Here is a 21,104-nt window from a genome sequence, read left to right as displayed (position 1 = left end):
ACCTTGATCAGTTAACTGTAGTTAAATTACTTGTTTAAAATAATATAGTGGGTAGAAATATAAAAATATAAAAATAATATAGTGGGTAGAAATTAAAACTAAACTCACAAAGTTTTGCCTTTGTTTTAAAAAGTTTTTATGTTTAAAAGATGATATTCAGATACATGCTTCTAGTAAAATAATGTCACATTGGCTTATTTGTGGTCCAAAGAGTTGTAGCTTTGTCAGTGTCATTTACCCAGCAGTCTTCTTAATATCTGGTCTAACCTAGCTCTTGTCTATTGCACACAAATTTGGGTAGAGGTTTGGGAAGTCATCATGGGCTGATGTCTCTTCTCTCAACTTCCACACTTGTCAGTACTTCAAATGGTAAAATCTTATGGAAATATTTTCTGCCTCCTTCTCTCTTTATGCTTACCTTGGGGGTAATATCCTCATATCTATGTTCTGTTTCACTGTTTTTCTCTTTAGCTGTGTCTGGTCTGCTACTCAAATAACATTGAGTTTTTAATTTCATTGACTATATTTGTCATTTCTGAAGTTCTAATTATTCAAATCTTCCCTTTTTGATACTACATTATTCTTTTTTAGTGTTTCTTGTAAATCATTTTAAATATACTTATTTGATAATTTCTGTTAATTCTGTTTTCTGAAATTTTCTGTGAGAGTGGTAGGAGTTTGCTTATGGTGGATTATTTCCTTGTGTGTTTTGTAATTATTGTGAAGTCATTTTAAAAGGGGCTTTATCTGTGGGACTATCAGGGATTGGGAATGAGGCTTCCCAGAGAGTATTACCAGTCCACGTCCATTTTTAATTAAACTTAAATCAGTTTGGGGTTTCTGGGACCACATGTCAGTAAATTTAAACCTCAAACCCTCATGAAAGCAGGTCTATGTTTGTGAAATCTCCCGGCCAATGTTTCTCAGACCTAAAGCCCATTCCAAAACAGATGTACTTCCCTATCATTTCCATGTGATGCTAAGTGCATTTGTTCTAATCTGTTCTTTCGTTTAGAGTACAGTTCTTCAGGAGTCTTATCTTTATGCATGATGCATGTATACTTGTTTCTCCTTACCAGGCCCCAAAGCTTCAAACACCTTGGTCACCAAGACTGGCACAAACCTGCCCCAGGTCATCCCCAGCTTCCATTGATGCTTAGCTTTCTGACTTTTTCTTTCTTTCTGCTTTGTTTTCTTCTTTCTCTCTTTGTGGGTGTGTGTGTATGGTGGGGTTGAGGGGAATCAAGGAATTTACTTTATTGCTTTCCCAGTTATTCTAAAAGGATGTTCATTACTCCTAACTTGCATTTCCAAGTTTTTATCATAAATGGGAGGCCCTTCACATTAATTTGTGTACCTTGATGCCAAAAACAGAAGTCATTACATTAAAAAAAAAAACTCTCTCTCTACATATGTATTTTCCAGCATATAAATGTTCATATATATAATTCCTATGTATATTTATATTTGAAGATTGGAAATACATACCTAATTGCTTAATCTGTCACTTAAAAAGTTTTTGTTTGGGCGCGTGCAGTGGCTCACGTCTGTAATCCTAGCACTTTGTGAGGCTGAGGGGGGAGGATCACTTGAGGTCAGGAGTTCAAAACCAGGCTGATCAACATGACAAAACCCCATCTCTATTAAAAAATAGAAAAATATTAGCTGAGCGTGGTGGCGTGCACCTGTAGTCCCAGCTACTCAGGAGGCTGAGGCAGGAGAATCGCTTGAACCCAGAGATGGAGATTGCAGTGAGCTGAGATTGCGCCACTGGACTCCAGACTGGGCTACAGTGCAAGCAAGACTCCATCTCAAAAAAAAAAAAAAAAAAAGTTTTGGGAGGCTGGGTTGGGCGGATCACTTGAGGCCAGGAGTTTGAGACCAGCCTGGCCAACGTAGCGAAACCTTGTCTCTACCAAAAATATAAAAAGTGTGGTGGCACACGCCTGTAATCCCAGCTACTAGGGTGGCTGAGACAGGAGAATTCCTTGAACCCAGGAGGTGGAGGTTTCAGTGAGCTAAGATTGTGCCACTGCACTTCAGCCTGGGTGACAGAGTGAGACTCTGTCTCAAAAAAAAAAAAATAAATAAATAAATAAAAATATGAAAATATGACATACCCTTCCACCCTATTTTTTTTTTTTTTTTTTTGGAGACAGAATCTCGCACTGTTGCCCAGGCTGGAGTGCAGTGGCACAATCTCGGCTCACTGCAAGCTCTACCTCCCAGGTTCATGCCATTCTCCTGCCTCAGCCTCCCGAGTAGCTGGGACTACAGGCGCCCGCCACTACACCTGGCTAATTTTTTGTATTTTTAGTAGAGACAGGATTTCACCGTATTAGCCAGGATGGTCTCAATCTCCTGACCTTGTAATCCACCCACCTTAGCCTCCCAAAGTGCTGGGATTACAAGCGTGAGCCACCGCAACTAGCCCTTTTTTTTTTTTTTTTTTTTTTTGAGACAGAGTCTCACTCTGTTGCCAGGCTGGAGTGCAGTGGCATGCCATCTCAGCTCACTGCAACCTCCACCCCTGGGCTCAAGCAGTTCTCCTGCCTCAGCCTCCTGAGTAGCTGGGATCACAGGCGCCCGCCACCATGCCTGGTTAATTTTTGTATTTTTAGTAGAGACGGGGTTTCACCACGTTGGCCAGGCTGGTCTCGAACTCTTGACCTCAGGTAATCTGCCCACCTCAGCCTCCCAAAGTTCTGAGATTACAGGTGTGAGCCACTGTGCCCTGCCATTCCACCCCTTTTTAAACCCAAATGTTAATAATACACCATAAGTAATGCTCTGTACTTTGCTTCTTAACCAGCTGTGTTAAAAATGTATCTTGGAGATCTTTCTGTGTCAGTCATATGAGAAGCTTCCTGATTCTTTCTATATGGTTGTACCAGGCAGTTGATGGACATTTAATCTGTGGCGCTTTGCATCACTTTTTCATCTAAGAGCTCACAGAGATTGTTCTCAGGTGCCATTTTGTTTCACTTCTTTTTTCTTCAGTAACCTCTCCTCTTCCATTTACCCAGGATCAACTTGCAGCAGACATGTACAACTTTATGGCCAAAGAAGGGGAGTACGGCAAATTCTTTGTTACGGTAAGCAGCTTCCCTTGACAAAATGTTAAAGCGTTATTAAAATGGAGTCATTTTAGCTTTTTTGCAAAAGATTTCATTTTTAGTTTTGCTCAGCCATTGTGTGTGTGTCCATCCGATGCTAACGTTACTTTTGTTTTTGAATGTGGGTCTGTTCTCAGTTATTAGAAGCCCAAGCAGATTACCATAGAAAAGCATTAGCAGTCTTAGAAAAGACCCTCCCCGAAATGCGAGCCCATCAAGGTAATGTAACCCGCGTGCGGCTGATGCTTCCTTCTTGCCTCTGCCACCTCTGCCTGGGTTCTTCTTCACCCTGACTCCTCTGCATGCACGTCCTTGGGATAAAGCTTCTCTGCCTAGGAGGGTAGTGTTTCCCGGCATAATTTCATCTTCCTTGCTGCATCCTCTAACTTCTTCCAAACCCAAATTAACACACTAATAGAACATTTGTAGTTCTTCTGAAACCTTCAGTTGAAGAGAGAGCTGGCCTCTTTGGGGGAGTGCCTGTGTGTTTTCCCATCTTCTAGAGGCTTGAAAAAGTCCAGCATTGAATGATCCTTTTCCACATCAGTTATTTGTTCCACAGGACTTAATTCTGGCCGTGTGACTCCGAGAGCATCCATTCTAGGGAAAATATTTTGGACTTTCCAACAGAGCAGCCAGTACTTGATGCCACATCATGCACGTCACACTTAATAACAAGTGTGATTGAATCCTAAGACCGTGGTCACTTCTTTCAGACTCCTCCTTTGTCTTTATACTAAGCTTTTGTTCTTGTCAGCACTAATATTTTGCCTGTCGTATTCAAGCACACTGCAGATTTTATCTGCAAGTTAGGTGTAGACTGAACTTTCCCCTTATGCTGACTTTTAAGTTGGGCATCTAAAGCTTTTTTTTTTTTTTTCCTCCCTAAAGCTTTTGATGCTATGTCTCTGTGATTTACCATTAGAGCATTTACCGGCAGAGATGGCACAAGCGGTTGAGTCAGAAATTGCTCGGCCATCCTTGGATCTATTTCACCTGTGCTATATACCTGACATTTGGAGCTTACGCTCCTCTGCAGAACCACTGGTGTTGAGCTGACAGGGGATCAGGCCAGGTGCTGAGTAGGATGACTTCGTGATTTTGAGACTGAGCGTGTGTGTGTGTGTGTGTGTGTTGCGGGGGGAGTTGTTTGTGGAGGTGCATACATACCAGCACCTTCAAGAATGCCACTTCTTCTCCCCCCGAGTTCCAAGAGATCCTCACAGGTTCTGGCTTTGTGCCTGAAAGTTTTTGGATTATGGAATTATAAAATTTTATGTCTTGACTGATCAGATAGTCACCTCTTCAGCATTCTCAGATGCAGTGTGTCTGAAATTCTCAGCCATTGCCCTTGCCTTCCCAAATAATCGAGAGTCCTAGTTCATGGAGAATGGCGTTGAGTCACAGTGCAAAGGAATGAGGTCTCTGGAAAATGTTCCCACCTTCCTAGGGACCGACTCTTGCTGGGCAAGTTCAGAGCATCCAGAAAATATATTTATGAGATATCTGCTGTGGGCTGGGCCCCGCATAGGACAAAATAGTAGACAGATCATTATTGTAACCTTTGAGTGACTTAGAGTCTGATTTGAAAGAGGTGATTAACAAGAGGAAAAACAAGAAGATTGGATTTTTTGAGCATTTTTTTTTTTAAGAGACAAGATCTCACTCTGTTGCCCAGGCTAGACTAGAACTCTCATTCTATTTTTTTCCCAAGGGTATTTTCCCTAGAGAAATATGTCAGGAAGCCATGGAGAGCGGGGATGGGGCAGGGAAGAGGTTAGGATGGAACAGCCCGTGGAGGAAGTGCGATTTATCCTTCTTGCTGAGGTCACCCTTCACGAAGTTGCAGTTCAACCCCTCCCACCGCTGCCTGTCCTTGCGCCTGCCTCTCATCTTAGTTCTGTCTCTTCTTTCCTTGCTGTCTTCTCTGTTTTCAGAAAGACTTAGCTTGTCCTTACTATATAAAACAAGTGTGACCTCCCCCCACGATCCCCTCACCTCCGTGGACTCCGTTGTCACATTCATGGTCAGTTGGTGGTAATCTGGTGCCTTCCTGACCTGAACACAACACCCCGTTTAATCTGGTTTTCCTTCATTTTTTCTGGTGGGCACTTCAGATGACCCCTTCCTGCCTGCCACCTGTATTTTCTTACCACCTTCGCACCCCTGAGTCCTTTGCAGTCCTGTGTCTACCCCCAGTCACTCTGCTGTTTAGGAAAAAAGAGCACAGCATACTGCAGTTTTCAAAGGAGCAGCAACCACCCGTCAGATCCTGGCATTTGACCCAACATGGGCCGTCTCTTCTTTGTTCACGTTTATCTCCTTGCACCACTTGACTTCTTCTTTCGTTGTGAGGACTCTGCATTGCTCCATTTCTTTTTAAACATTTTCTTCAAGAAGGATTATATATTGCTCTATTTCTGTCTTCTACCCAGAAGTCAGCCTTTCTGAGGTCCAGTCCTTGCACCTTCGTTCTTCTCTCCCACCCTCACTTCCTCGCCCCCTTTCCCCTAGAAATCCCTTCACTTGGACAGCTTTGCCTCTTACCTGCATTTTAATCCTTGCAGCGTCCTAAGCATCGGTTCCCTCTGATGAACAGCCCTCACCTTAAACTCAAAAAGCAAACTAGTTCTCTCCCCACACCGACTGTCCCTTTCTCCCTTCTTGTCTCCCTCATATCACCTTTCTCCAAGTGATTCAGATCTTAACCTTGGAACCCTTTTCTCCTTCCTCTCTTCCATCCAGTGCCTAAGTTCTGTCCATTTTGCCCTAGGCTCTGCCATCCTTTCTTCCCCTGGCCTGCTCTGCTCCATGCTCTCACGGCCTTGGCGTGAACTTGGGATAAGATGTAAATTCCCAGACTCACAATTCCTGATCTTTTCTCAGCCGATTGCCCCTCACAAAGATATGTTAGCCCATTTTTCAGCCTGTTTAATCTTTGTCCATCTCAGGAGACCCCCTCCAACCTCACTTCCTTTGAGAAGCCTTCTCTGACAACTGAAGCCAGTGGCAAACACTTTGCCTCCTGCTTTGTGCCAACATTTATTGTCTACACCAGAAGTCACAAACAGCCGTATCTTTAAAAATTGTTAAAAGTTGGTTGTCATCATGTGAAAACCAGATGCTGTGATGTAACAATCCTGATTTCTGGCTTCTCCTGAAAGTTGAGAACATCTGGCAACCCTGGCTCTGCTTTCCCTCGTGGCAGTGTTGGTTTGGTGCGGAGGAGTGCTTATCGCCTGTGGGCAGATCGTGCACTCCCAGCAGGATTCGTGCCCCTGTGCTACCTAACTGGCTCCTCTAGACAATTGCATTTGCGACCCTCGTCTATACCATCGATCTGCCATGACTTAGCAAATATGTCTTGTCTCGTTACTGATTGTTCTGTGTTTACATGTTTGTCTTATATTCCCTTCACATTTCAGTTGCCCTCTCCCTGAGGGTGGGGAATCTCTGTGAACTTCACATGTCTCCTGCCGTACCTGGCACATAGTAGGTCTGTTGTTTAAGAGGCCAGTGCCTGAGGTGGAGTTTGCCTTATGACTTGCTTCTAGGTCAGTGGTTCTCACTTGTACCCTCTGCCAACATTATACCAGGCTTGGGGGTGGGGTCCACTCTGTCCAGTGTTTACTAGAAAGTTCTAGCAGAGGTTTGAAGCATGCCCACCCCTTAACGTTACAGGGTTGGGCTTGTGGTGAAGGCAGTGGCGGGTGTCATTTGCAGAACTCCCCTGGGTGATTCCAGTGTATCCCCTAGTGGAAGGCTCACGTGGCCATTTTCAGCCTGTGTTGTGAATCATTGCTTTAGATAAAAGGGACACAGTATTTCAGGTAAGGTTTGACCTCTGGGAAGGTCCAGACCCCCGGATGCATTTTCTGTTGGAAATTCCCCTGGCTGGTGCTGGGCTCCCCACAATTCTGAGAGTGGCTGGTGGCCTGCATCTCATTTTTGTCCCCCACCTCCCTTTCCCTCACCCCTTTCTTCAGTCTTTACCTCTTGCTCTTTCCATCCATTTTTACCTTTCCACAAGCTCTCGGTTCTATGGTTTTGCAGGATTTTATTTTTCTTCCTTCCCCATATGCAAATCATGAGGGCCTCTACCCCTGCTGTGACATAGGAGAGAGTGTAAGAGGACACACCGGAGTACATACTGCCTTCTTCCAACCCAGCTTTCCAACAGCAGAGCTGCTAAGGGACCAGTGGCCAGTAAAGGTGCAGAGAAGGACATGAACCCTTCCCGTTGTTGGAAAGATTTAAGTGTTTCTCCCTGGAGCAGTTTTCACAACTGGTTTGCCCTCCTTTGCTTCTGCGAGCTGCTCAGATAGCACTGTATCTCTGCAGCTTGCACAGGCAGGCCAAACTCAACCAGATACTTCTTATTCTAATTCATATGTCCATTCTCTAAATTCTTCTTTCTATTTTACTGCTTCATTGTATTTGTGCTAAGCTGCCTCATGACCTGAAGATAATCTAAAATATGGCTTTCCTGCCGTCAGCATAGCCTTCAGCTGCTTTAGGGCTGCAGATACTGCATTTCTTTCCACTCAGAATTTTTCGGAGCTGTTTGGGGATGCGGCGTTCTGAAGCACTGCATGCCGTGGAGATGTCGCATCTGATGGAGAGTAACTGCAACGTGGAGAGTTCACGTTGGCCATCTCCAGTCTTGTATGACAGATGCTTAACTTGTGTTTGAAATTTTCAGAGATTATTTCCATTTTTGCATAGCAAAGAGTCTATTTCTTGTCCTCTAGCTAGAAGGCTTTGCATGGCTAGAATAAATTTCAACGAAACAGTATGCTGTGGCGATTCTTCCTTTTAGTGCAAGGCAGCCCACTAAACCCACTGGCGTGTGTTACTGAAGCGTGGTGCAGGTGCAGCGCGCCACTGCAGCTTCTAGGCAGCCTGAGTTGGGTGCCATCTAGGTGCGCTCAGGCTTCTGTTCCGCAAGTAACTGCCCCAGCCTGGTCCATAGTTTGTGCTGCTCCAGTAGATGGCAAATAACAAAAGCAAATAGAACAGATGTATCCCCTGTTCCCAGAGCCTCAGCTACCAGTCTGCTAGAAAAGTGCATTGGGTAGTTTGGGGAGAAAATAGCTTGGTAATGCCGTGAATTTGTTGGGTGTCTAACTGAACAATTTGCTGCTCTAGATAAGTGGGCGGAAAAACCAGCCTTTGGGACTCCCCTGGAAGAACACCTGAAGAGGAGCGGGCGCGAGATTGCGCTGCCCATTGAAGCCTGTGTCATGCTGCTCCTGGAGACAGGCATGAAGGAGGAGGTGAGGGGAGCTTCGTGATCCTGTGCACCGAGTCTCCGTGCCCCTTTTTCTGCCCAGAGCACCATGCTCCCCACTAGCCCCCTGTCCGCCCCCTCCCTTAGTTATACAGCCATTGTCTGTTTTGTGTAGAACAGTGGCTTTCAAGCTTTTGTCACCATGATCCATATTTTAAGTTGCAATCCTGGTCCTTATGATACCTATCTGTCTGTGAATGAAACAAAGGTTTTACAGAACAATGTTTATCTTTCCTGCTTGTGGTACACCCTGACCTCTTTGTGTCCTGTTTGATTGTTTCATTTAAAACTCTGGTTGTGATTTGTGACAGTAGATTTCGTGACGCACTACAATGGGCTAATGAGCTTTAGTTTGCATAGTATTATGCAGTTTTTTTGGGTGGGGATCATTTACATACTTAATTTTACGGGATTCTTACCCCAAACCCCCCATGAACCAAATAAGGGAGTTTTTATTATTCTTCTTGTATAAATAAGGAAGTCAGCATGCAGGGAGTTTATACCAGGTCAGAGCCAGAATCAAAATGCAAGGCTTTTTTTCCCCCTTTTTAAAACTTTGTATTGAAATAGAACATACAAACAGAAAAGCATACGTATCATAAGTGTTCAGCTTGATGCGCTTGCATGACTAAACCCACCCACGGAATCGGCACTCAGATCAAAGAACACCCCGGAAGCCCTCCTTGTGTTTGCTTCCAGCCACTCCCCTTCTAACAGCTTAGGTTGGTGCTTCTTGTCTGGGGCCAGATTTGCTCCCCAAGAGACATTTATCAAGGTCTGGAGGTATTTTTGATCATGACAACTGAGAAGAGGAGGTGTTACTGTCATCTCGTAGTAGATAGAGGCCATGTGTATTCGTCCATTCTCACACTGCTATAAAGCACTACCTGAGACTGGATAATTTATGATGAAAAGGGCTTTAACTGACTCACAGTTCCACAGGCTATACAGGAAGCATGGCTGGGGAGGCCTCAGGAAACTTACAGTCATGGCGGCAGGCGAAGGGGAAGCAGGCACAGTGTTGACGTGGTGGAGCAGGAGGGAGAAAGCGAGCACGCATCCAAAGGGGGAGTTGTCACACACTTTCAAACAACCAGATCTTGTGAGAGCTCACTCACTATCACAAGAACAGCAAAGGGGAAATCCACCCCCATGATCCAGTCACCTCCCACCAGGCCCTGCCTTCAACACTGGAGATCACAATTCCACATGAGATTTGGGTGGGGACACAGAGCCAAACCATATCACCATGGATGCTGCTAAACATCCTACAGGGCACAGGACAACCTCCACCAAAAAAATAATCCAACCGAAAATGTCTGTAGTGCTGAGGTCAAGAAATCCTGCCTAGATTAATTTTCTTCCTGCCTGTCCCTGTGCTTGGGTACATGCTTGGCCCTCGTCGTTCCTCCTGACAGCCCTGTAGGGCAGGCAGTAACACCGCCGTCATAGATAAGAGCTGAGCAGAAGTCGGGGAATCCCCATCAGAACACACTGCCACTTAGTCTGAGTCTCCCAACCTGCTCTTGATGCTGATGGCTTTTCATTATCTTTAGGGCCTTTTCCGAATCGGGGCTGGGGCCTCCAAGTTAAAGAAGCTGAAAGCTGCTTTGGACTGTTCTACTTCTCACCTGGATGAGTTCTATTCAGACCCCCATGCTGTAGCAGGTGAGCGCCAAAGACTGTCTGCAAATCAAGTCACCCTCAAGGCAGTGGGCGGGTTCTGTCTCAGATGGTCAGTTAAAATCCCATTTCAATTATAGGTTTAAGCGACAAAACCGAAGTGGCCTCTTGCTACAATTCCTTAGTGTATATTAATGTAATGTTCACATGTGTCTTCTTTACTCCTTTTTGTTTTTCTATTTTCTTGATGATTAAAGGAGGAAGTAGCTTATAATGCAAATATTTGGAGACATACTTGTATTTTCTTCCCATCTTTCACAGTCTCCCCCCACCAAATTCATATCTACCCAGAGAAATTATGTCTATTAAGGGAATGACTTTAAAACTAAATTTATTGGTAATTAATCTCTTAAAACTTTGTTTTTGCAAGAGATTGAATTTGTTTTGTGAACATTTTAGTCTCTAACCACTCTTGCCAACTTACGATTTGTTGTATACACCTTGGAAGATTGTAATTGAGATCATTTCGATCTGCAAAATAATATGTCCCAAGATTCTTAGCCTTACTCCTTTTTCATACTCAAAGAGAGTGTTAATGATTTCAGGTGCTTTAAAATCCTATTTACGGGAATTGCCTGAACCTTTGATGACTTTTAATCTGTATGAAGAATGGACACAAGTTGCAAGGTAAGTTTAAAGAACACAGAGTTGTAAAGGGAATGATGTGATATTGTGCCCTATTTGTAAATCATTTTATTCTCAGGGGTCATAACATTAAAATAGCATATTTGTTAAATAATACATGTCTCAGCTCTTATTTATGTTTAGAATAAAAATATCGAGTAATATAATTATTAGTGTAGGAAAGTCACCACTTAGGCATTGGTTTAAATTTGTGTTACGTGGATGAAGACATAGAATGGTATCCATATTAATGGATTTGCAAATTTCTAGCCCCCTTTATGTTGAAGAAAGCCCCGTAACTGGGGATACGGGTCATACTGACCCGTGGCAGTGTACCTTTTGAGCTGTGTGCAAACTTACCTGTGCAGTGATACAGTTGGCCTTTAAACAGCATGGGGATTAGGAGCACTGATACACTACATAATTGCAAATTCAAGTAATACTTTTAACTCCCGCAAAACAACTAAGAGCATACTGTTGACTGGAAGCCTTACTGATAACATAGTCAATTAACACATATTTTGTATGTTGTATGTATTATATACTGTATTCTTACAACAGAGTAAGCTAGAGAAGAAGTACTATTAAGAAAATTGTAAGGAGGAGACAATCTGTTTACTATTCATTAAAGGGAAGTGGATCATCTTAAAGGTCTTCATCCTTGTTGTCTTCATGTTGAGTAGGTTGAGGAAGCAGAGAAAGTGAAGGGGTTGGTCTTGCTGTTTCAGGGGTGGCAGTTCATCTGTGAGTTTTTCACAGATTTCCAGGAATTTTCCTATGTGTTTATTGAAAAAATTGCATATAAGTGGATCCTGTGTTGTCAGCTGTATAATGATGACATTAATATTTACTGAGCATTTTCTTGTGCTCAGCACTGTGCTCATCTTTGTAGCTATTACCTCCTGTAATCTTTAATTAACATTATAAAAGGCAGATGATGATGTGATCCACATTTTACAGAGAGGAAACCGAGGCTTGGGAGGGAACAGTGCCAGGATAGTAGCAAGTAATTGGCAGAGGTAGAATGCAAACCAGACACCCAAATGCTATATTCCTCTTCTTTGTCCCTTTCCCTCCACCCTCAGCTTCAGTCTGTCTAGGAACAGTTGGTTTTAAGCAGGACAGCTTTGTTTTAAAAGCCTAGAGGCTTCTGTTTGGCTGGCCAGCCCACCTCCTCGTGTTTTTTCTCATGGTACTGACTCCCCTCCTCTCCAGAGTGCCTACTCCGCACCACTAAGGGAAGAGGAGCAAATGTCACCTCTGTTCTGTCCTCTTCCCCGTCTGCGGACACTGCCCCTGTTCCCCTCAGGCAGGCCATGATCAAATAAGAGCCACTTATTTCTGACCAGTTACACTTCAGTGGATGTGAGTCCATCACTCGTCTCTTTAACCAGGTCTTGCATTTGAGCTTTTCTTTTCTTTTTCCTTTTTTTTTTTTTTTAGATGGAGTCCTACTCTGTCGCCCAGGCCAGAGTACAGTGGCACAGTCTAGAGTCACTGCAACCTCCACCTCCCTGGTTCAAGCAATTCCCCTGCCGCAGGCTCCCAAGTAGCTGGGATTACAGGTGCCTGCCACCATGCCTGGCTAATTTTTTTGTGTTTTTATTAGAGACGGGGTTTCACCATGTTGGCCAGACTGGTGTCGAACTCCTGACCTCAGGCAATCCGCCTGCCTCGGCCTCCCAAACTGCTGGGATTACAGGCATGAGCCACTGCGCTCAGCCACATTTGAGCTTTTCTCTGTAACTGTGAAATGAGAGACTTTGTCCCTGGTAGATGGTAAGGTGTTCAAGTTCAGAGACAAGTTCTTAGTCATCACATATCTTTGGAACCCTGCCTGGGGCCCAGCCTACTGTCGGTATTAATGTTTATGGGACAGAATTCAGTGGAATCCAACATGAGTGTTAGGTGAAGGAGAGTTGTGGGATTTCTTTTATTGGGTAGCCTAGAAATAAAAGATTTCTTTGTTTATTACAAGGAAATAAACTTGTAAAAGAAGATGTCTGTCTGTTGGTATATTGATTCTATAGTTGAGAATTGTCAACATGATGGGCTTCCATCCCAGTGACACATTGACTGGCCTCTAAAGTGTAATTATGTTTAATCCCTATCCATACTCTCCAGAATGGTTCCATTCTGGAGGATGTTTCGAGTTCAAAGTGGTGTTATGGAGGCCCCTCTCACTCTTGGTCCCTAGACGGCAGAGTTGGCCGTGCTCTACAGGCTCCTCCCTGCCCCTTTTTTTTATGTCTCTGCAAGTTTGTACATTGCGCCCATGGAGGGCAAGAGCTCTTACAGTTGCTTCACAACAGAAATGGGCTGCTTGGTGTGTAGCCGGTGTGCAGTATTGCAAGCGAGGAAAGGCCCAGAAGTCTGGGTGCCTGGGGGCTCAGTCCCCTGATCTGTGGCTGGGCTGCTTGAGGGTAAGAGAATTTGGGCTCCATGAAGCTCCATACGTCAGTACACACTTTTTCTAGACAGATTTTTCAGTAGTGTCTTGTCTCTTCTCTGCCAAGCATTGGTGGAGGTGGTTTTGCCACAAAACCACCTCAAAATCGTTCGGCAGACACCTAAAATCGTTCAGCAGAATCAGCACTTACCCTGTTTTGCACATCCAGAGATTGAAGGTTAACCAACTGCTCAGAGTTAAACAGTTAATTGGTATTTGACTCTAAATCTGTTTATTTCCATAGTCTGGGCTGTTTTCCAAGTGTGCTTTCTCTGTCAAAATGGAGGCCTCACTTTTAATATAGCATATTAATAAGGTATTACTAATCGGTGTTTTAATAAATTGTTATACTTAAAAGTTTTTTTTTTCTCAGTGTGCAGGATCAAGACAAAAAACTTCAAGACTTGTGGAGAACATGTCAGAAGTTGCCACCACAAAATTTTGTTAACTTTAGGTATGTATGATTGAGCTACAGTGACTCTGGAGTAAAGATAGGTTTAATGTCCAGCAGAGAAGTCATTTAATTCAGGCATACTTGGCACATTAAAAAACAACAACAACAAAAAACACATCACTTTGGAGGGTAACTTGGGGCTGCTGGGAATGGAATTTCATGTATATTATGATGAATCTGAAGCATCAGTATCATGCCTGACATTAATACATAAGTTGGCTTATCATTTTCCCACTACAGCCATTAGCAATAAATTTCTTGTGAAAAGTTTGAGTGACTGTATGTTGGGTTTGGAGTCCAAATCGTCCAGTATATTAAAGGCAAAATTAATCAATAGTTGTACATTCTGTAATGTCTTTTATATATGCTACTTATTTTAAAGTATAAATCATCTTACTAAATAAAATTTCAAGGAATGGAGATTATGTATTACTTTGTGGAATAACTATGGCTTTAAGAAAATTTACCATGGGACAAAATTTCCATAATGTAACTTCCGTTTTCCTTTTGACTTAATATGTAACTTTGAACAAGTATAGAGAAAAGGAAAAAGTGGCCCCTGGGAATAAAGTCACTCAAAACCAAACAAGAAAAATTTTCTGGGAGGACTTACTAGAAAATTTTCTTTGTTTGGTTTTGAGTGACATTAAGTGACTAACCAAAATACTTTACAGGTGATATGTCTAGAATGTTACTTGTCCTTAAATTCAGCCTTGGGCTCTGCCACTAAGCTAAGCTACGTACTCCCTTTTAAATATTCCCTTTGATTAATTTAACTCACCCAGCTTGGAATTACAGATCCTCTTCCTCTATTCAGTGTATATGGTGAGAACTCAGTACTTCTTAGTATGTTGGGAGTTTGGCTCTTTATTTTGTTAATTTTACTCTGTAATTGTTACTAATTGATTTTTGAATAGGGAGCACATTCCCTTGGTTCAAAATTCAAAATTCAAAAGGTATGCAATGAAAAATCTCTCTCCTGTTCCCATACCCCAGCCACCCAGTTCCTCTCCTGAGACGCATCCGGTGTTTACAGTTTCTTATATGTCCTCTCGGCAAGAGTTGATGTAGACGTAAGCAAATACATTCATGTGTACATACTTGCCTACATATTTTTTCTCTCACATCCCCTTCTTTAAAAAGCTAAATGGTAGTGTATATTGTATACCTCATTCTCCCCCTCACCTTTTTTGCTTGACATCTTAAGATATTTGCTTAATACATCTTGGAGATTTTTCCTTCTCAGTACATTGTGTAATGATGGTTGCATAATCCTCCACTGTATGGCTATACTGTGATTTATTTAACCAACTCCCTATTGATAGTCGGGTTGTTCTTACGTTTTTGCCTTTATACGACTGTACTTATACATAAGCTATGTATGTATACATACATATATACATACTTAGCTTATGTAATTGGATATTTTTATAATTCCAACATAAAGTATTTTCAAATACAGTTTCCTTTAAGCAATATAACTATGTCAGTTTTTGTATTAAAAAATATTGAGCTCACTATTAACACATTATAACTCATAATAGGGCTAGAATAGATAGGACATAAAGGAGAAATTGATTAGCAATATATAGCCAATAGAGGTTCAAATCGCTGAGATTTATACTTAACCTATTTTCTTCTTCCAAGCCCTAATGAGTCTGTTATCTGAAGCAAAGAACACAAGAACTGTATAAAATGCTTCACCTGAGCCAGATTCTGATTTAGGAACTCTCTGCAGTTAGCACCTGAGCAGCCTGGGATTGTGCACCTGGGCAGGAGGAGACTATTCCAGCAGCTATTTCAGAGGAGAAACCCTCCCCTTCTCTTTTGACCCCTAGATATTTGATCAAGTTCCTCGCAAAGCTTGCTCAGACCAGCGATGTGAATAAAATGACTCCCAGCAACATTGCGATTGTGTTAGGCCCTAACTTGTTATGGGCCAAAAATGAAGGGTAAGTCGTCTTCCTCTGTATCACATCCTTTGAATTTCTTCTTTCCCACCTGTCGGGATGCACAGAAATGTAACTCGGGTTACACATTCTAGTTTAAGATCAATTCGAGGTGTTCTGAAATTGGTTTTCTCATTCAGCCAATATTCTTGGAACACAGCTGTGAGCTGGGTGCTGTCCCAGCTGATGGTGACACAAAGATGTGTGAGATATTGTCCCAGTTCTCAAAATGCCCCTGCTCTTAGGCAGTCAGATAGCTCAGTGGCTACAGTACAGTGATAAGAAAAATACACATATCCGTGTGTGTGTATATGATATTGTAGGAGGGGTAGCACTTTACTTCCACCCTCTTAGGGTGTCTGGCTGGACCTGAGCACTAAATGGACGTAAGACAGGCTAACAGGAGAAAGCATACAGATTTTTACATTTTAATGCCCAGCAGAGAAGTCATTTAATTCACGCCTACTTAGCACATTAATAAAAAAAAACACATCACTTTGGAGAGTAACTTGGGACTACTGGGAATGAGATTTCACGTATATTATGATGAATTAGAAGCATCAGTGTCATGTCTGACATTGGAGTTCCCATAGGAAAATGAAGATCCAAAGAAGCAGTTAAGAGCCGAATGCTTATATATGAAGTTGGACGAAAAGTGAATTGTGAAAACATGACCAGACAAAGGAGTGTGGGCTAGGGCAGTTCGTTATGGAGAAGTGACTAGGAAGATAAGGATTCGTTCAGCAAGATTTGTGTATGGAGGTTTCCGTCAGCCTTGCCTTCCCATCCCTGGTGTTAGGAATGTTTCTTTCCTCCTGGTATATAGAGGGAGGGCATCCTTCACGTGGGAGTTTATCTCCTGCTTTCAGGATGAAAAAGGAAGGTCGGAGCACTCTTCTTGCATGTGATGATTTTCAAGTATCTTTAACTCAAAATAATCCTATGCCTAGGGGGCATATTTTGGGATGGCATATTCTGCCCCCTTTATCAAGTATGACAGCAACAGAGGTAAAGAAACATAATTCAGGCTGAGGAGTCAGGGAAAGCTCTGGCTAGGGAATGGCACTGGAGCTGTACCTTGATGAGTTAATAAGTTTCCTACAGCCAGGACCTGGATGGGCCAAGACACTGTTGAAAGGGCCTGGTTCCCATCTTTACGGGTGTGTCACATAGCCTCGTGAATCTTGAAGACAAAGAACGTGAGGCTGTGACTGGGAAGGCCAGAGCCTTCAAGGTCCTCACACATCCTGCTGAGGTGTCTGGGACTTATTTTCTGGCTGGTGGGGAGTCATTCATTAAGGTTCCTAAGCAGAAGAATGTCTTGATTAAGTTGCACTTAGATAACTTTATTGGCATTGTGAAATACAGATTGAATAGAGGAGGGGTCGGGGGATCCGCTAGAAAGCTTCTGGGAAATTGCCACTCTGTTGGTGGCATTGTGATGATCTCATTTAGTAATCAGAAGTAACCTTTTGAATAGAAGACGTAAGGGAGAAATTGATTAGAAATATATAGCAAATCGAGGTTGAATCATTGACATTTGTACTGTCGTCCTTGTGTTTGCAGATGAGGACACGGACTCTTAGAAGGAACAAGTAATTTGCTTAAGGTCACACACAGGGAACTGGTGTGCCCAGGTTCTGGGTACAGAGCCTGTGTCCTTATTAACCCTTATTAGCTTTCCAGTACTCTTCTAAAAGAAAAGTGGGAAAGGATGTGAGAGGACAGTGCCACGCTAATCCGGCAGGGTTCTAAGGCACACAGACTGATCAGACTCTGTGTGGGAGGAAGGCTGGGAAGGATCATTTACAGGCAGAGCGTCAATTTTAAACTGGAATTTGAAAGGAGCGAGAAATTTTACTTGGTCGGAAAGTGGGTGGAAATGTTCTGGTGGGAAGAGAGGTCAGAGTGATAGAGGAGAGGTTTGAGGCAGTCAGACCTGGGATCGAGCTTGGGAACCCAGTGTCCTCATGTAGGCCTCATAATAGGTTGTTGTAAAAATTAAGCAAGATGAAGAACCTGCAGCCTGGTAGGTGGCCAGAAAGTGTCAGGCCTTTTGCAAGTGGTTTGCTTTTGTGGTGTTCTGACTCCCAACTGAAACAGGAGCTTGACAGCAGTGATAATAACTCTTACTTATTTTTTTCTTCTTTCTTTCTTATTCTTTTTTTTTTTTTTTTGAGACAAGGTCTCGCTCTGTTCTCCAGGCTGGAGTGCGGTGGCGTGATCGTGGCTCACTGCAGCCTCAACCTCCTGGGCTCAGGCGATCCTCCCACCTTAGCCTCTCCAGTAGCTGGGAGTACAGATGTGCACCACCACACCTGGCCAATTTTTGCAGAGACGGGGTTTCACTATGTTGCCCAGGCTGGTCTTGAACTCCTGGCCTAACTGCCTCAGCCTCCCAAAGTACTGGGATTACCGGTGTGAGCCACTGCATCTGGCCTACTTATTTTCTTCTTTTTGAGCCTTGGCATCAGACACTGTTAACATCTGAACACTCATCTTGAGACTAGTCCACATATATGGCGACCTTAAGTGTGAGTGGGAGGCTCAGGTTTCAACATAATAAAAGGCACGCTGTACCAATGCATGTTCTTGGTGACATCATAAGCAAAATTGCTTTTTAGTGATCTTTAGTCTTAGAACATAGCTACCACCCATGTGTGATGCTGTTCCAGTGGGAAAGTGCAACCCTCGTTCCAGACCAGTTCCAGACCAGTTTAAAACCGGCATTTGACACAGCATTGGTGACTGACTGGTTTCACTGCCCCACCAGGGTCTCTGTGTAGCGGACACTGTGGTTGTTGTCACAGTGCAGATGAAGGAGCAGCCAAGCCAGAGTCATTTTTTCCTGGGTGATCACAGCCACGTTCATAGACCAGAACCATGTGAATTTGATCTTTTTTTTTTTTGAGATGGAGTTTCACTCTGTCACCAGGCTGGAGTGCAGTGGCGTGATCTCAGCTCACTGCAACCTCCACCTTCCGGATTCAAGTGATTCTCCTGCCTCAGCCTCCCGAGTAGCTGGGACTACAGGCATGCACCACCACACCCGGCTAATTTTTGTGTTTTTAGTAGAGATGGGGTTTCACCATGTTGGCCAGGATGGTCTCGATCTCTTGACCTTGTGATCCGCCTGCCTCAGCCTCCCAAAGTGCTGGGATTACAGGTGTGAACCACCGCACCCAGCCAGTGAATTTGATTTGTGCATCTTTTAAATATTTTATCCTTTAAAAATAATTGAATTGCCCTGACACAACCAGCAGAAATTAGATGCTGCCTATGGGAAGTATTTTAATTTTGTGAACTTCTTTGCAGAACACTTGCTGAAATGGCAGCAGCCACATCCGTCCATGTGGTTGCAGTGATTGAACCCATCATTCAGCACGCCGACTGGTTCTTCCCTGAAGGTAATTGTCATTTCAGTTTCATTGACTGCCAAAGCAATGTGATAATCGTACAAAAAAGTCTTCTTAAAGAAGACAATACATCTGTGATCCTTCTTCATGATTATATAATTGGTCTCACATTTTTCACGTTTCTTTCCAGCCTTTGTTCATTACATTTGTATTTTGACATAATGGTAATCATATTGTATTGTCTTTCACTCAGTTTCACTAAAACATAGCCAGTCAGTGTACGTTGAATACCCACTAGGTGCCATATGTTTGCTGGTGAAGCATGCTGCCTTCCCTGGGGGAGCTCCGGCCACTGGAGAAGACAGCCACGTGAACAGATAAATTCTAAAACATGGTAAATTAGAAGATAGGTGGATAGAGAAAGATTTGACAAACTCAGGTGCTGGGAAAAGGGAGCCAGGGATTGGTTTTTAGAAGAGGTGATGCTGAATATGCAGGCGGTTTTCACTTGGAAGAGGGCTTTTTGTTTCTCTTGCTAGATTATGGATTTGCCCATAGGTAGGAGATAAAGCAGAAAAGGTTGATCAGGGCCAGTTAGTGAAGGCCTGAGTTCGCTGTGTCAGGAAATTAGTATTTCATCCTGTTGGCAATAGATTTTCTTTTTTTTTTTTTTTTTTTTTTTTGAGACGGAGTCTCGCTGTGTCACCCAGGCTGGAGTGCAGTGGCCCGATCTCGGCTCACTGCAAGCTCCGCCTCCCGGGTTTACGCCATTCTCCTGCCTCAGCCTCCGAGTAGCTGGGACTACAGGCGCCCGCCACCACGCCCGGCTAGATTTTTGTATTTTTAGTAGAGACGGGGTTTCACCATGTTAGCCAGGATGGTCTCGATCTCCTGACTTCGTGATCCACCCGCCTCGGCCTCCCAAAGTACTGGGATTACAGGCTTGAGCCACCGCGCCCGGCCTGGCAATAGATTTTCAAACTAGGTTTGTTGCAGTCCTGAGATCCACAGAGGTTCCCATGGCCCCCTTTGGGGATGCTGGCCAGGCAAGTGTTAGAACTCTGGATCCCCCACACCTACTTCCCCCAGAGCAGCCCTGCTGCCATGTCCCGTGGGGTGCAAGCCCCACGATACCCATCTTTTCTTCACCACTGTTTTGTCACCATCAAGAGTCACGCCTCATTCTTGTATGTTGCCCCTGGAAGATGGGATGGATGAATGAAGGCTAGCATTCTGCTCAAGATTTCCTTTGAGGAAATGAGTCTTGCAAAAACTGCTAGAGGCAGTATAAACTTGATGTTGCCTTTTTTTTTTTCCCAAGATTTAATAGAGTGAAAACAGAGCTCCCATACAAAGGGAGGAGACCCAAAGAGGATAGCCGTTGCTGGCTCGAATGCCAGTAATGTTCATATCCTCATCATTGTCCCTCCCACTGTGCTCTCAGGCAATAGATGATTGGCTATTTCTTTACCTCCTGTTTTTGCTTAATTAGCAAATTTTAGTGAGCTCTCTTTACTACCTGATTGGTCGGGTGTGAGCTAAGTTACAAGCCCCATGTTTAAAGGTAGATGCGGTCACCTTCCCAGCTAGGCTTAGGGATTCTTAGTCGGCCTAGGAAATCCAGCTAGTCCTCTCTCAGTCCCCCCTCTCAACAGGAAAACCCAAGTGCTGTTGGGGAGGTTGGCTGACGACCGCTCTAACTGCTTTCTGCTGCATTGGGGCATAGTAGGAGGTTGTGCAGTTGAGATTTCCTCGGGAGGGGTGCCTTCAATGTCATTAACTTTATGTTGCCTTATATTTCTATTTTATATCAAAGTATAAATTTTTTTTTTTTTTTTTTTTTGAGACGGAGTCTCACTCTGTCACCCAGGCTGGGGTGCAGTGGCAAGATCTCGGCCCACTGCAACCTCTGCCTCCCAAGTTCAAGCAGTTCTTCTGCCTCAGCCTCCTGAATAGCTGGGTTTACAGGCATACATCACCACACCCAGCTAATTTTTTGTATTTTTAGTAGAGATGGGGTTTCACTTTCTTGGCCAGGCTGGTCTTGAACTCCTGACCTCAAGTGATCCGCCTGCCTCAGCCTCCCAAAGTGCTGGGATTGCAGTCATGAGCCGCCATGCCCAGCTAAATATCTCTTTGAATGATTTAAATAAGTGATCTGTGTTCATCATCCTCTTCTGCAT

The 21,104-nt window shown here is 43.6% G+C and overlaps 1 protein-coding gene across 9 annotated transcripts in view; it reads left to right on the top strand.

Moving 5' to 3' along the window:
* LOC105485037 (Rho GTPase activating protein 17) overlaps window positions 1-21,104 on the top strand; it is a 118,447-nt gene that overhangs the window by 53,095 nt on the left and 44,248 nt on the right. For all 9 annotated transcript variants that reach the window (XR_989321.3, XR_989322.3, XM_071084262.1 and 6 more), the window contains exons 8-15: window positions 3,027-3,095; window positions 3,254-3,335; window positions 8,265-8,392; window positions 9,963-10,074; window positions 10,635-10,716; window positions 13,536-13,616; window positions 15,455-15,568; window positions 18,881-18,972. Coding sequence is in view for 7 of the 9 variants with exons in the window: in XM_071084262.1 (XP_070940363.1) it covers window positions 3,027-3,095; window positions 3,254-3,335; window positions 8,265-8,392; window positions 9,963-10,074; window positions 10,635-10,716; window positions 13,536-13,616; window positions 15,455-15,568; window positions 18,881-18,972 (760 nt within the window). In the remaining 2 variants the exon portion in view is untranslated. The remainder of the gene's footprint in view (window positions 1-3,026; window positions 3,096-3,253; window positions 3,336-8,264; window positions 8,393-9,962; window positions 10,075-10,634; window positions 10,717-13,535; window positions 13,617-15,454; window positions 15,569-18,880; window positions 18,973-21,104) is intronic.

Source organism: Macaca nemestrina, chromosome 18, assembly GCF_043159975.1.
Source record: "Macaca nemestrina isolate mMacNem1 chromosome 18, mMacNem.hap1, whole genome shotgun sequence".
Lineage (NCBI taxonomy): Eukaryota > Metazoa > Chordata > Mammalia > Primates > Cercopithecidae > Macaca > Macaca nemestrina.
The sequence above is the reverse complement of the archived record's forward strand: the minus strand, read 5'-3'. Positions and strand labels throughout refer to the sequence as shown.